The following is a 15,633-nucleotide window of genomic DNA, read 5'->3' as shown; positions in this document are numbered from 1 at the left end:
ATGAACTTATTAATAAATTATAGGATAAAATGTAACATATTTATTAATAGATTGCTCTGAATTATTAGCTATGCCACATCACTTACTATGACTTCTATTACACTAGGTATGCCAAAAAATTAGAGGACAACTGAAATCTAGAAAGGTCTTCTATTAACTTGGCATGATTTACTGTTTTTCCAAAGGTGATGTGGACTACTAATAATGGAGGTCAAGACAGACAGAAATCAAGAGAAACAAAAAGTTATGTTGAAACTGATTTCAGTTGTGCACCAATAAAAATTCTTACAGGTTTGGGTTTCAGTCACTTCTGCCTTTTCAAGGAGAGAAGGAGTTGGTTTTCCTATGTTATCCTCTACAGCTTCTCTTGCCAGTACAGTGCCAGAATTGTTGAATGAGAATATCTCAGGATCCAAAATATTGTAACTGCAGAATGGGAGGAAGAGAAGAAAACACAAAAAAAGTCCACATACAGTATCAAAATGAATTTTGATATGCATACACAAAATTCAGTTTTCTCGGAAGTGATTCCTTTCCAGCAGCTTTAGGAATAAGAAATAATGAATGATAGCCAAATGTTATAAGGAAACAAAAAATAAATTAATATAGCATATTTCAAAGTCTTCATCTCACCAATGAAGTTAGCAACCAAAACTGTGCCTGATGTCCATAGGATGAAAAATAAAATTTTTTACATAGTAACAAGTAATTTGTATTTGAAAGCTGAACTATTCATATGAATATTGTAACTCAGATCTGGCTGCAGTAACAGCAATAACACAATCATCTCTATTAATTGCAATCACTGATAGTGCAGTAAGATGTACCTGTCCAGATGCTGTGAACCACTGATTCCAATATTGCATTGCTCTTCCAGGTTCTTTTTAAATAGGTGGTAGTGTGCACCCGCCAGATAGATATTCATCTGAGACCTCCAGGGCATCTCTTCAAGACACATTTGGCAAAACTGATTTCGGGTTACATACTTACTCAGCAGCATCACTAAGGTTTGATGAGCTAATTTCTTCAACTTATCCTTGCCTTTCCTAAACCAAAACATATGAAGTAGCAAAAAATGAAACTCTGTTTTCTTGAAGCTCTAGAAAAAAAAGTCGTGATAAAGATACACAGATATTCCATTGCATATACCCAGATTTATACATATAAGCACATAAGCATATGACATATTTATAAATAAAAGACTTTTGCTTTAATCAAGAAAAGCAATTGTACTTTCCCTCTTTAAGAGCACTTAACACACAATAAATCGTATTTTGTATTTTACCAGCTTCTATAAGATATTTGCCTTTGTACTTTAAAATGTTTAGATAATTTTGAAGTTATTTGTCACTGAATTGTACAGATTATTATTATAGCAAATACAATGTGCTTCAAAGTCAATAAAGTCAATTCAGGAGAGTCTTCTATTATACTATAAATCTGGTTTTGATTTTTGGGGGTTTTTTGGGGGTTTTTTATTGCTTTGCTTTGGTAGTTAAGCACCTCCAGTATGAACAGAACATAGTATTTCAAATCTAGATGCCTGACTTTAATTTCCAGCCAAAATTTTTTAAAGTTTCCCTGAGAGATGAAAAGATTCTGTACTACTTCACAAACATTCAATGCTATATTCAAACCAAGTATTTTTTTTTAATTAACTGTAAACTGATTCCTTTATTAATCTAAATTATTTTTCTGCTTGTTTTTCACCTTTAAAGTGTGGGCAGAATAGTATACCATATAAAATTTTGGTTATATTATACAGCAATACTATTATGCAAGGCACAAAAGAGTAGCTTACAAAAACCCAAGACATGTTTAACATCCCCTCCTCTGCTGAAAGCCAAGAAAATAATTTTAAGTAAGGGAGGGTTTTTTTCTTTCAAGGAGGAATAATAACATTTTTGGATGGTTTAGGTAAATATTTAGAAGATTATATAGAAACATTTTTTAGGTTATTTAAAACACTTCCAGAATTAGTTACATGATTGCTTATATGCAAATATTTATAGTTTCCTATTTGCTAATTACTGAAATAGTGAGACCAAAGGACCAAATTATGAATACTACACATTCTTTTAGGTCAGAAGGTAATGTTATTGGCAAGTTAACCAAATATAAACAAATATCTGCCAAAAGAAGAGGTGAATAATTTTTTTTTTTTTTAATCAAAAAACAGTTTTCTGGAAGCTACAGAACAGATAGTCCAAAAAGACTAGCACAAGGACCACAAAAATCATTCTGAAACCATTACTACTAGTATTATTAAATTATTTATTTTTATTAACTTTATCAAATTTTTATTAACTTTGTATCAGATAAACTCCCCAACACAGTTTGAAAAGCATTATTATACACATAATATCAGTGTTTTTCCACCTTGATAGATCAATATGCTTAAGCTAACACAACTGAAATACAATCTTTGATTATCAATACAAAGACTTGAAATCGTTAACAGCTATTAAATAGAAATGCAACAGATTTTGTTTCCTTGACTGGAAATTAATTTTATACTAAACTATATCAGAAAAATGAGAAGGCTGTGCAGAAATTAGTCTCTTTGATAGAATACAAAAATTAAAATACACACTTAATTGTAAACTAAATTTCAGTCAAAATTTTTTTCTGTATATGAGCCTGACAACTGTGTTCATTTACTTTTGTGTTTCTGGAGAATTCATTGCATCTGGATTTTTCATTAAATACTCTCTGAGAGGTCCTTTCTTAGTCACATCTTTTTTTGTTGGTTTCTTTAAAGGTGATGTCTTTGGTTTCTTTGAAGGTGAGGTATTCTTCCCCTTTAAAAAAAAGTCTTGCATCAAAATCTTAAATATACTTCAAAAATTATTTATACCTCCATTATCAATTACTTTAGTTATAGAGCAGTTTGGCTTACACAGGAACAGAGCATTAAAAAAAATCCTGGAAATGGTCGCCAAAATAAGACTGCAAAATAAATACTTAAGAATTCCAGAAAACTTCACCATTTTTCTGGAAAGTACACATCAAATGCCTGACACAAAGAAGCCAGCCAGGTCTCTAAACATTTTCTTTCATATACCAGTGTTTTCATCACAGAAATAATGATAGTTCTTCTCCTAATATTATAAACAGTAAAACTTTGCAATGCAAAAACTGAGATAGAAAAACCCTTTTCCTAATCTATCTCAGATGCTAGCAGTATTTCAACATTAGTAGAGGACTACGAGGGAGAAAACTCTACCTCCAAAATAATACAAATCCATTAATATTATTTGTATCTTCCAGTAACAATAAAAACTTACTTTAAATTAATTCTGAACAAAAAGCCTTTACTGTGCAATTAGAACATTGCACATGCATTAACCATGAACAACTACTCACAAAAAGCCTTAAATACGTATGGTACAAAAAGACCTGAGCCGATCTACTTTTCTGAATGTGATGGTACCCAAGACATTTCCCATTACCACCATGTTATTTTCAAGGGAGTAAGGAAAGGCAAGTTTCTTCTGATTTTGGAATGCCTTATTCTGACTCATCTCAAATTCTCATAATGGGTCTTTCAGATGAATCCCACACCAGCTTTTCTTCCTGGTTTTAGGAGTGAACAGGTCAGCTGAGGACTAGAGCTTGTATTCCAAATTTTAGGAACTGTGGACATCTCTAGATGAGATTTTTATGAGACAATTTTTGAAAATTAATTTTGCTCTTATGGTATTGCTACCCAGTAAAAACACACAACTCCTTAAAAATAAAACTCACTTTCTGAACTCCTGCAGCACGTGTGCTTTCTCGCAGAGTGAGAGATCTTGCTTGTGTTGAAATTCCCTCAGCACCAAGGACGTTCTTGTTCCTCCTAATAAAAAATATTTTTAAAATCATCATCATCATAATCATCATGTTAAACTTCTTTCATAGTAAAAGGATATCTTTGGGAAGATATAGAGAACATCACACAATTCCTATTTCATTTGCAGTTTTAAATTCAAAAGACTTTGTTTTCCTCATCCTCTTCAGAAAACAGGAAGTGTTAATTTTCAAGGTTTATTATAGAAATCTGAATTTGTGAGTAACAACTACATCACCTTCCTAATGCCTAGGAAAATAAAATAGTTTTCTTCATTACCCAAATTATACTACAGAATTTTGCAAAAAATTTCTTCACATCCTATTGTTTTGGTCTCTTGTAACCACAATTTCTGTTCCCTAAAATATACATCTCATTTTCACTGATTATTTGCCTGTCATATTTTAGAAATACTGATGTGCTTTTTTAAAAATGGAATTCTCTCAGGTAAGTGTCTACGATTTGGCTCCATTTATCTTTTTCCCATAGAATTTTTTTACACTATAGTAGGCCCTGATCAGTTTGCTTTTGGTTTAACCCATCATACACTCCCAAGTTATGCTATCACCCTGTAATAATAGCTGTGTAATCCCCTGTGTTCATGGAACTTTTGCAGACTAGGAGTCGTGGAATTTACTACTGATGGGTCTTCTGATGGGTAAAACTTAGTTTCTTTCGTAACTGTGACTCTCATGAGCATAAGTAGTAGTTTTTCACTACTACTGTAACAGAGATCTACCTTTTCAAGTCATCTTCAACACCCTCTGCCCACTCCAGAACACACTGAAACTTCTCTTCATTCAGGACTTTGTGCAAAAGTTGAACAAAGAACTCAAGGAAACGTTTTTGCCCTCTGAATTTAAGCACTGCAATAAAGTAACAAATAACACAGGTGTTTATGCTGTAACAGAATTCTGAATTCAGCTAGAATTACAGTTTTTTTATGCCTTAAAGCACTTATTTATGTCATAATGTATACTCGTAGTGACACTAAAATCAGAGATACACAATGGCAGTTGTTAAGTGCTTTTTTGTGATTGGGCATCCAAAATCACAAGCTCACTCTATTTAATACACTCCTAGAATTACAAACATTAGAGACAGATTTCTGTGAATTCCTCTTCGAGTGAAAAAATTTATGTGGAAATGGGGTATCGCAATTTTAAAAGAACACGCCACACAAAGAGAATATTTGGAAATGTGGCACATTTTTTTAATTTACTTGTTTCTAAGATTATTAGAAAACAAGCATTATTAAATTTAAAATATTTATATCTAGCATCAATACCCCAAATAATTGGTCGCATTCACTTTTCAATGTGTTTATACTGAGAACGTCTTATATGCTATGTTTCACTAGATTTTGTATATTTGAGAACCAAATGAAGGTAACATTCCCAAGAGCTTATTCCAAGCAAGAATGAGATTGCTTTAGTGGCAACTTTCTGAAGTAAAGGAGCCCTTACAATTAGTATAAGCACGCTCTGACGTCCAACATGAAATTACAGGGTAGAGGAACAAAGGCGATTCCTTTCCTGTAAGCTGCGTTCCAGGACCTGCATCAACAACCAAATGAAATCCATTATGAAAAGCAGTGAGAATATACAACAAAAACACCACCTATAACTGACAAAAAAATCCTTCTCTAGCACAGAGGTTGTTTTTAAATCTCTCACTGTCATCCAGAGAGAAATTCAAATGCTTGCTCTTTTCTTCTAATGTTAGTAGCTGTACAATTTAAGTAAGAGCTTACAGATGGGGACTGATGAACTTACAGCTACTAGACTAATACAGAGGATGTCTGGAGTTCATCAGAGTTCTAACAAAGAGCCATGAAAATCACATGTGGACAAGAATGTGCAGAAAGGACATGTCAAAAATTTATTTAAGTCTATACAGCAAGAACTCATCTCATGATACTGCTATTGACTAATACTTACATTCATAGTCTACATATGGATAATGTAAGTAAGTAGAGAAATTTTTTTTCTTAAGCTAAATATTTACAAAAATATATGTACAGAAATGCATTTATATTCTATAAATAATATACTTTATATAGAATACACAGATATGAATAGCATACAGAATATATAGGACAATAACTTGGATTCAAACTTCTGGTTAATGCTTCTGGTCAAACTTAATGCTGTTAAACACAACAGCATTACCAGCTGATGAGCACCAAAACAATATTACATATACTACTTGTTATTTTTCCTTAATACAGAAAAACAGCCTACAAATTTTTTGCTTTGACAACTCCTGTGGTTGAAAAACATCAATGCAGCAAATCCCTGAAAAAAATCAGGATTAAAAATGCACTCTGGAACCAGTTGTAATTGTGGCTCAATAGCTACAACCTCCAGTGAGAGCAGTCAGTTTAGGTCTGTTGAATGCAATTAATATCCAATTAAGTAGGACAGCCAGCAAGAAAAGCAGACTTTTTAAAATTTTCTTTTTAGGACACCCTTTTTTAGCACTCTCTTCAATTTGACAAGTTCAAAAATATATTGCTCCAAATAAGAACTTTCACAAAGAAAAATATGTCCCAAAATTAATGGGAAAAGATTTGAAATTTCACAACTTAAATTGTACTGTGTGTGAAATATTTTGTTTTTCTCTTCTTTTGAAATAAGCAGATTCAGCTCTTCTCCATTTTTCTTGTAGACTATCATCAATGGAATGCTAAGTGTTGATCCAATTATAAAGATTTCCTCTGACAAGGCTTTTTCCAAAACATTTTTAACAGCATGCCATACAGGTATGAACATTGCCCTAAACCATTAATACATATTCATGAGGACAGCTGTAAGCTTTGCATGGCCACACCAAAAGGCTTCTTCTCAATTTGTATCCTGAAACTATTGACAAATAGGCTTTTTCAACAACAGAGCAGACTTTAGTGATCAATTATTTGCCAGCTACTGAAAATGTGGGGTTTTTCTAACTGATCAATCCATTAATTTAACTTTCTATTAAGTAATGAACATGATTTTCAATTAACTTATAGAATTCTTTTCTTTTGTGACTTGCTCTGCAGGAATGTAGGCATCAATGTGAGCAAAAATCAAGGATTATTGCAGAGATTAATGGAATTTTTCCATCACCCTTATCCTATTTTCCACAAGAATGCTTTCTCTTCTGAACAAATGCATATACAGTGGTGATGGATGATAAGTAGAACAAGAGGGGTGTGGTCTTGCAGCAAAGGCCAGTTGCATCCTGGGCTATACTAGAGACAGCATGGCCAGCAGGTCAGGGGACACGACTATTGCCATCTATTCAGCACTTGTGAAACCACATCTGTTTTACTGTGACTGGGTTTGGGCACTGTCATTTCAAGACACCGACATAGCAGAGTAAGTCAAGAGAAGGACAGCCAAGATAAGGAGCTATAGTGCATGAAGAGGCTGAGGGAACTGGGTTTATTCAGTCATAGGAAAAGAAGGCTTAGAGGAATCAACACCTACTTAACAGGAGGAATACAGAATGTGGAGACAGACTGTCCTCACTGATAGCACAACAGGCAATTGAAACAAGCCAGAAATAAGAAAATACCAAACACATATAAAGAAAACCTCTCTAACCATAAGAGTGATTAGCTATCAGAACAGGTTGCCTATAAAGGTTATGAAATCTCTTTCTTCAGAAAGCTTCAAAACTTGGCTGGACAAGCCTCAGAGCAACCTGAGCTAATTGTACCCATTTTGAGAAGGGGGTTGGAATAAATACCTTCCAGAAATGCCTTCCAATCTATACTACTCTACAATTCTATCCAGGCTCCAAGGAGTACAAGATGCCATGTAAATATAATGGGAAAAAATAAGTGGCATCTCTGAGATTAAGTTCTAACTAAATTTTCTTTATAATTCTTACTTAATTCATCTAACTTTGGCAGGATTATTAGCCAGAAAATTCTTGTGCTTGATCCAGACTCCAAGATAATTTAAAATACGTTTATTCATTCCTGAGTTAAAATGTCATTAAATACTGATATGCACACAATTCCCTCACAAGAGAGAGTTTTCTCCACTAAAATTTCCTGCAGTGGTCATTACTACTAGCATTGGTGGGGTATTAAGACAAGCTATAAATGGACAGTCATAAATGGACAACTATAAATGGACAAATGGACAGCTATAAATGGTCTTTGCCACTGCATTTTCTGATTTAAGAAGATAAAGGAAACCTAAATAACATGGAATTCAATTTAAACAGATTGGGAGAACATAAATATTTGTAGAACTGTTCACAAAGGAATATTCCTTTGAAAGAAGAAATTAGTGTTCCAGTGGAAATTACAAAAATATGAATACACACATCTCTACCAGGTGATCATTACCAAGATCATTATTACTTTGGTTGAGTCATCATGGAAGATATAAGAAATAAATATAAATGTAGTTTTTTTACAAACAAATCATAGAAAACTCCATAGACAAAGATAAGACAATTTATTGTTTTGTTTCAACAATACACCCACCTGGTTCTGTCAGTTTGAGGAGACTTGATTCAAGAGTGTTTAGATTTTCTGCTGCTTTTGCCATTGCAGCTAAATGGGATGACCTTGAGGAACGTCTCTGAAATATTAAATACTTTGTTATGAAAGCTTAGCTTCAACTTAACTAAAACCAGCTTGTCAATAGTGGAATTTAGCTTAGATCACAAGTCTTCTAAATCTATATCTTATAATTTCATCAATATTGTATCATTTTTCTTTTCTGATGAAATTAAAGTTACGTTCATTAGTTTTTTAGCACAGCATATTTTGTCAAACATGGGGACTCCCTATCTCTGGAGATGTTCAAGACTGGGCTGAATGGGGCACTAAGAAACCCGGTCAAGTGGAAGGTGTCCCTGCCCTCCAAGGCTGGAGTTTGGAGATCGATTATCTTTAAGATCCTTTCCAACTCAAACCATTCTATGATTCTAGAACAAAAAAAATAATAAATCTTGTCTTCAAATAATAGAATACAGAATTTAGAGAAAAAGCAAAACCTAGAACAGCTACTTTTACCTTTTTGCCAGTGAGTGTTTCTTCAGTTTTCACACCTCCTGACTGGCCAGGTGAAACTCCTGGTGGGATCAACAATTTTTTCCCATAGTTAATGATAACTGCTGAAAGTTCATACTCTTTCCATGAATGTAGTACCTATAAAAGAATAATCTGTTATACAATTTTTGTTTACATATGTAATATTTCATTACTGTCTACTTATAATTGTCAAAATGTATGAATATTACAAATAGAAATTAATTACTCAATATGCAACTTTCTTTTAATAAAAAAAAAAACAGGACTATAGACATGTAAAATAATTGGAATTGTAGATATGTTATCTATGGGTTCTACTTCTACTTAGCCTATCCCTCAGAGAATAGAAAGATTTACCCAGAAGTATCTATTGCTGTGATTGATACTCCCTGTGCTCAGGCAGTACTGCTATCAAAGAACATAAAGGGTAACTAAATGATCCTCATTTGCTTCTCTGGTATCAAGCACACATTTTAAAATCCCAACTGTATTAGTGAAAGGACCGGTGAAATTTATTTTTAATTCACAAAATTTATACATTAACAGCATAATGAATGTTTTTCAATGGCTTTATGTTCCTTAGATAGACATCTAAAGGCCCAAGTGCTTCTAATATGTGCAAGCTAACTTCACATTAAGATTTTTGCCTTTGTGATCCCAAGTGCATAGATTACCTTAGGATAAACACAGTACATGACCTGACTGTAAGTCAAAAGAAAAACATATACCATGCTTTAATGAGGAGCATTTTCAATTCACTCATTCTCTTTGCTATTCTGCATGCTATGCTGTTGAAATGCTATCTCTAAGGAAAAAAACCCATCAATATAAGTGGTAGTCAATTAGCTGAGGAATCTAACAGCGAACACACACTTAATCAAGGTTTCAAGGCTTCTAATAGGCTTTATTGGCCCTGATAGCATTCACCTGGGGCCTATGCCTGTGGGGCAAGGAGCTCCCTCTCAGCTCAAGTCTAAGCCCACAGTTCCTGCTGGCTGCTATATGGCAGGAATGTTGGTCTCCAGATTGGTGCAAGTCATACCTGGATGTGGCAATGGATCCACCAGACTGCGTATCTGGCCCATAGACCAACTCCTGAGCTTGACCTCATACTGCTCCCATCGTCATGGACCAGCTTGCTGGGCTCTCTCTGACTCTAGCCACGTCACCAGGCCTTTTCCTGACCTGTAGGCTGACTTCTCAGCTTCAAATCTGACTTGCCTCATCACCACAGATTTGCCTGATCATCTGGATGCCTGGCTGAACCTCAATACCAGGTGCTGCTCTGCCAGCCATGGCATTGCCCTTGGCTCCTGGCCTCGCAGAGCATTTTTAGGGTTATTTGATACTGATCTGGTCTTGTGAGGTTAGCACGGAGATTCAGCTCCAACAAAGACCCAGCATGGGGGAATTCCTCAAATCCTTAGCCATAGCTCAGCTTCAGTATGAACTCTTAGTTGAGGTGCACCCAAAGCTAGAGGAAAGATGACTTTTTCAGTATCACACATTTACAAGTAACTAATTGCAGGATGTCCCTATACACGATGGAAAAAATCCAGTACTGTGCTTCTCCTTATCTCACTAAATAGATTGACTATCTGAATCATAAATGTCATCTACAGATATATATTATAGTTGAAAGTCAAGGTGTTTTTATTTTTGACAGCATGCAAGACTAAACAGTACAAAGTCTCTTGTATCTAATTAGCAACTAAAACAGATATGTTAATCTGATTAAAACTACAAATATGGATTATTTGCAATAAACTCTAACTTATTTATTACATGTATGTTTTATTGAAAACAGTACTACTTTAAATATAAAATTACACAAATCACATAAAATGTAGCTCTAATGACACAGACTAATAGACTATTTTTTGAATAAATATTAAAAAGTCATAATGTCATTTTTATTAAAAATGCACTGATTCAAAGATACTTATAAATATTTGTATGCCTTTATTATTTAAGACTGCTGGTTCTCTAAGATATCATTCTGGAGACCAACCTACTAAATCTCTCTTTTTTTCCTCAAAATTACAAGAACTATATCTCAAATTAAGCAGTAACCACAAAAATACACACCGTACCTTTGCTGTATGATATGAAGCACAAGCTATCATATGCTGAATACTCTCATAACATCCTTCCTGTCCCCTTTGCAAAGTAGCACTTGGAATTTCTTGGAGAACAGCCAAGCATTTAATGAGGATCTGTAAATACAAGGGTTAAAACAAAATTTGGAGTCTGGAGCATACTTATAAGCTTCTACCTCTATACAGCCCATTGTATTTAATGGTAAACTTTAAAAATACTTTGAAATCTCATTAATGGATAAAACATTAGCTGTATAAATGCTATTAATAAAATTTCAATTTAATCGAACTGTGTAAAGATTTCAACCACAGTCTTTTGGAATAAATGACATGTTCACATAAAATCCCAGATATTAACATACAGATACATGATAGATATTTTTACTGACTTAACTAACATGGAATTCAAGAGTATTTAATTCAGTGAGATAATCCTACTGGAGGACTGTTTAAATATATATTGAGATGGTAAGAATTTCAAATGAAAAAAAAATATTCCAGTATGCTGTAAAAACTAAAATACTTCTTTCCCCAATTTTGTCCACCAGAAATGAAAAGAACATGTGGCTAAATTATTTTTCATTTTAATTAAGAAATCTGAAAGAGGAGCCATTTCCAGTGGCTAGCTGTACCTTTAGCAGGACATCACAGCCAACAGCATCTTAAGCAAGAAGCTATCTCTGTATTTAAATAGATGATTTTTTTTTCCCCTAATTATTCCTGAAAACTTCTCAGGGCCCTAAGTGTCACAGCAGTCCTTCCCTGAGCATCCTCACTTGAGATCTCCCCTCATATCCTCTGCCCAGGAGCCCAAGAGTGGCAATCAAGCTCAGGCACAAGCCTTCAGTCCCTGCCTGAGCTGTGGTGCTGCTGCGCTGGTCTTCAGTTCTTTCTCCTGGATGGACATTGGACCAGTGCTGTAGCCTTGTCTCCAGCCTCTGGCTTCAGTTCCTGCACCTCCTGACTTTTTCTCCTAGATGGACCCTGGGCCAGCCCAATAACCTCACGTTCTCTGGACTGTCCTGGATCCTCTTACCAGCACACTGCTCTGTCTGCCATATTCAGATGCCGCTGGCCTGTGCCTCACCTACAGTGCAGTTACCTCATCTTTCTCACAGAGTGAATATACACTTATTGATGCTACCTAAAAAGGCTACCTAATTACAGGAAAAAGATTTGCATGTTTCTACCATATGCTTGCTGAATCTAAAAACCACATCTGCTGTTTCATAAAACATACTTCTGTTTTTGAAGAGAAGGTGCTTGCTTCTGGAAAGGAGCACATGCCTGAAAACTAGACTGCATTGTCAAAACACTGAATAGCTTTCTTTTCTTTAAGAAGAAAACAAACCTGAATATGAAGCAAACATTCTGAATTTAAAAACAAAATAAAAAGGAAAAAAAAAAACCACAGGCAAATGCTGCTTTTCTTTCTTCAAAATTGCCATCTGCAAATAACATTCAAGTAGAAATTACATTGTAGGATTAAACTGTAGATCTGCTGCAGTTTAAAATATCAACAATCACCCTAAAGAAACAATTGATACTCTACCATTACTTCACCGTATCTGAGAGCAGAATCTGTGCAGATTATACCAAATTTACATGCATTGGGGACACATAAATCTCTAAAAGGCTTTCCTTTCATCAGCTATTAAAAGTCAAAGCCTAGATATTTAGCTCTCCAACTGTACTGCCTATTATAAGTTTAATTTGAATCACTATAACTGCAGGGCCTGACAGCTGCTTTGTCTTATAATGCTCTCACCTGAACTACTGGCACTAAAATAATCTTGTGATAAATAAGTGGGGCAAGAAGACCATAACATTGCACAACAGACTGCAGGATGTAACTTGGATTGTTCAACCAGGTGCTAAGTTCCATTGCCACAGTCATTCTTTCACATTCTGCTAATCTAGCTACCTGTAAAAGAAAAACACATTTTGATTTAAATATTCATTCTGTTGCTTAAATCATTTCAGAGTGGAAGAAGACATATGTCACTGCAGTTTAAAAAGCAGGATAAGCAACAAGTAAGATAAAAGTTAAGAATTAATTTAAATTTACACCTGTTAGAAGTATACTAAAAACCACATTATTCCTGATACTAAAGGAAATTATTGCTCTTTATCTAATTGTGCCCCCTGAGTTTGCCCATATAATTTATAAATTAAGGCTGATTAATAACCTCAAACTATGCGGAGTGGAAATTTCACATGCTAGCCTCTCAGAGGTGGCAAGGGAAGGAAAAATCCTTCCTTTCCCTTCAAGTTATATGCTGCAGTCCTTGCAAGTGAGAGTTGATCTTGTAAAGTCACAGAGTAATCAACTGCTCGCATTTTTTACAAGTACTTCAGCAAAGAAAGGAATGGAATAGGAATGCAATAAAACAGAAGGCAAAGCTTAACTATCCAAATAAAAAAGAAAGGGTGGTTTTTGTCATTAACATGACATTTTTGTCATTTTTATAAAAAACTCTGAAATTAAATATTACTATATTAAAAATATGAAACCCTGTTACAAGTCACATCTTAATTAAAATGCATGTATTACATAGCATAAATGTTTAAAATTAAAAAGTCAAGGTAAATCTTAATGGGACCAAAAATAACAATTATTATACTTCTTTCTTATATTAAAGTCTACCACCACTGAAGTCAAGAAAAATCTTTTTAAGTAGGAATCTGTGGGCTTTGGATCAGGCAATAACTGATTCAGAAACCATAATTCCAGCAGGATGTAAATAATCAACAGTTTCTGAAATACTTCAGAAATAAAGGCCATGTAACCCACAGAAAATGGAGTATTCTGTAAATAGGATTAGTTGATTGCCACATCTATCTTGCAATGATGAAATAAAGCTGATGAAAAAGTAAAATCAAATCCAGTATATTATTTTAAACCACACATACTTGCTCCTTATAAAACATCTCATTGGAACAGATGGAATCACAGAAAAGTGCTCCTTCCACAACATTAATATCAGAAACAGCAAATATATTCCTCAAAAAGAGGTTCAAGGTAATAGGAGAAGTCTGAGATACAGCTTCAAAACGTAACCTATAAAATACAAAAGCAAAAGAATGGTAAAAACATGTTAATTAAGATTCAGATCTTGCATGCCTGACACTGCATTATAATAAAATGAAGTTTTAGTTTTAAAATTATGGACAAAAAGGATTACTATAATTTCTTCTAGAAATAAGAGTTACATTTAAAACTGAAAAATTTGCTTAGAATTTCTAAATTAAATGCTAAATAAATAAAAATACAACTTCTTTTGAAATTGCTATCCACTTTCTACTAATCTAAGACTTTTCCTTATTTGCATCATCTAATCCGGTGAAACTAATTTTGAACTGTCTTTGAAAACTTCAGATGCAACAGCTTATTTATTTTCCCTGTCTCCTTTTACACATTGTTCTGTATTCTGACAATGATACACGCAGTTGTGAAGTCTGTTACTAAGTATTACTAACAGGCTCCTTTTCAACACTTATGTCTTGTATTACAAGTCTCAAAAGAATCTCTTCTCTTTTGCCTGCTTTTCTGTCAAGACATTTTTTTGTTAGATTTTTTTCCCCTTTCCTGGGGACAGAGGGGCATTTGTACTTGTTGCATTTTTTTAGTATTTTTGTTACAGAAAAAAATCCTATGATTTTGAAGTACAAGCAATAAATTCCTTCTTCTCGATTGTATTTCCTGAAAGAGACTGAAACTCGAGAAGGAAGATCAAATAGACACATTCACTCACTTGACATTACCAAGATACCATACCGCCACCAGGGTTTCTGGCTGGAAACACAGGTTTCCTTTCCTTCACGCTCCCTCTGTTGTCCCTTCAGCGAATTCTATTTCTTACCTACTGCTCAGTAAAACTGGAACTGCCTGATACCGCAGCTGTGAGAATCTTCCATGTTAATTGATTAAAAAAAAAAAAAAAAAAAAAAAAAAGAAGCTTGGCCATAACCATCAGAAAAGCAAAATCCCAAAACTGCTTTGAACAGCTGCTTAAAATTCCCTGTCTTCATCTGATTTATCTGAAAATAGACTCATTATAATGTTATCTCAGCGCTGGATGTGTTAATAAAATTGCTAATGAAAAAATAGTAATGACAAAACAAACGCAGAAAACAGCACAATGACTATTCCAGCTTTGTTGCCTAGGCCAGGGATAGATTAAGAAACCCCACATAGCCATGAACTAGTATGTACAGTGATTTTATGCCAGCACCACTGCAGTCCACAGGCTGTAAATCCCAACTGCTGCCATGGCTATGGCACGTAACATCAAGACTCAGTGCATTTGTATGCCTGGTATCAGACATGTGGTGGCACTTGAAGGGCAGACACTGAAGTTGATTATTTGTATTCAGTTATGTTGGATGTTAATTCATTATAAAATCATAAATAGCTGACATGCATATAAAACTATTTCTTTTAATATTTTATGTCTATTATTTCATTTAAGTATCTTTTATTGGGGAATAAATTTAGTTTTGATGTATTTCTGAGCCTGGATCTATTGAATTTCAGTAAATGTAACTACAAAATTTCTGGCTGGGCAATGAAAACCTTCTATAATTATGGCTGAACATTTGAAATTTTTTCATAAAACAATAAATTTTAAATATCTCTAAAGCCATTTAGCATATGCAAAGAT

At 34.2% G+C, this 15,633-nt stretch overlaps 1 protein-coding gene across 4 annotated transcripts in view; it reads right to left on the bottom strand.

The window, feature by feature from the left end:
* CFAP54 (cilia and flagella associated protein 54) overlaps positions 1 to 15,633 on the bottom strand; it is a 101,851-nt gene that overhangs the window by 47,818 nt on the left and 38,400 nt on the right. For all 4 annotated transcript variants that reach the window (XR_014951749.1, XM_031507516.3, XM_085568223.1 and 1 more), the window contains exons 25-35: positions 13,883 to 14,030; positions 12,738 to 12,893; positions 10,964 to 11,086; positions 8,853 to 8,987; positions 8,319 to 8,415; positions 5,299 to 5,388; positions 4,572 to 4,698; positions 3,748 to 3,841; positions 2,662 to 2,801; positions 828 to 1,046; positions 290 to 426 (exon numbers count right to left, since the gene is read on the bottom strand). Coding sequence is in view for 3 of the 4 variants with exons in the window: in XM_031507516.3 (XP_031363376.3) it covers positions 290 to 426; positions 828 to 1,046; positions 2,662 to 2,801; positions 3,748 to 3,841; positions 4,572 to 4,698; positions 5,299 to 5,388; positions 8,319 to 8,415; positions 8,853 to 8,987; positions 10,964 to 11,086; positions 12,738 to 12,893; positions 13,883 to 14,030 (1,466 nt within the window). In the remaining variant the exon portion in view is untranslated. The remainder of the gene's footprint in view (positions 1 to 289; positions 427 to 827; positions 1,047 to 2,661; positions 2,802 to 3,747; positions 3,842 to 4,571; positions 4,699 to 5,298; positions 5,389 to 8,318; positions 8,416 to 8,852; positions 8,988 to 10,963; positions 11,087 to 12,737; positions 12,894 to 13,882; positions 14,031 to 15,633) is intronic.

Source organism: Lonchura striata, chromosome 1A, assembly GCF_050655825.1.
Source record: "Lonchura striata isolate lonStrDom1 chromosome 1A, ASM5065582v1, whole genome shotgun sequence".
NCBI classification, from domain to species: Eukaryota; Metazoa; Chordata; class Aves; order Passeriformes; family Estrildidae; genus Lonchura; species Lonchura striata.
The sequence above is the reverse complement of the archived record's forward strand: the minus strand, read 5'-3'. Positions and strand labels throughout refer to the sequence as shown.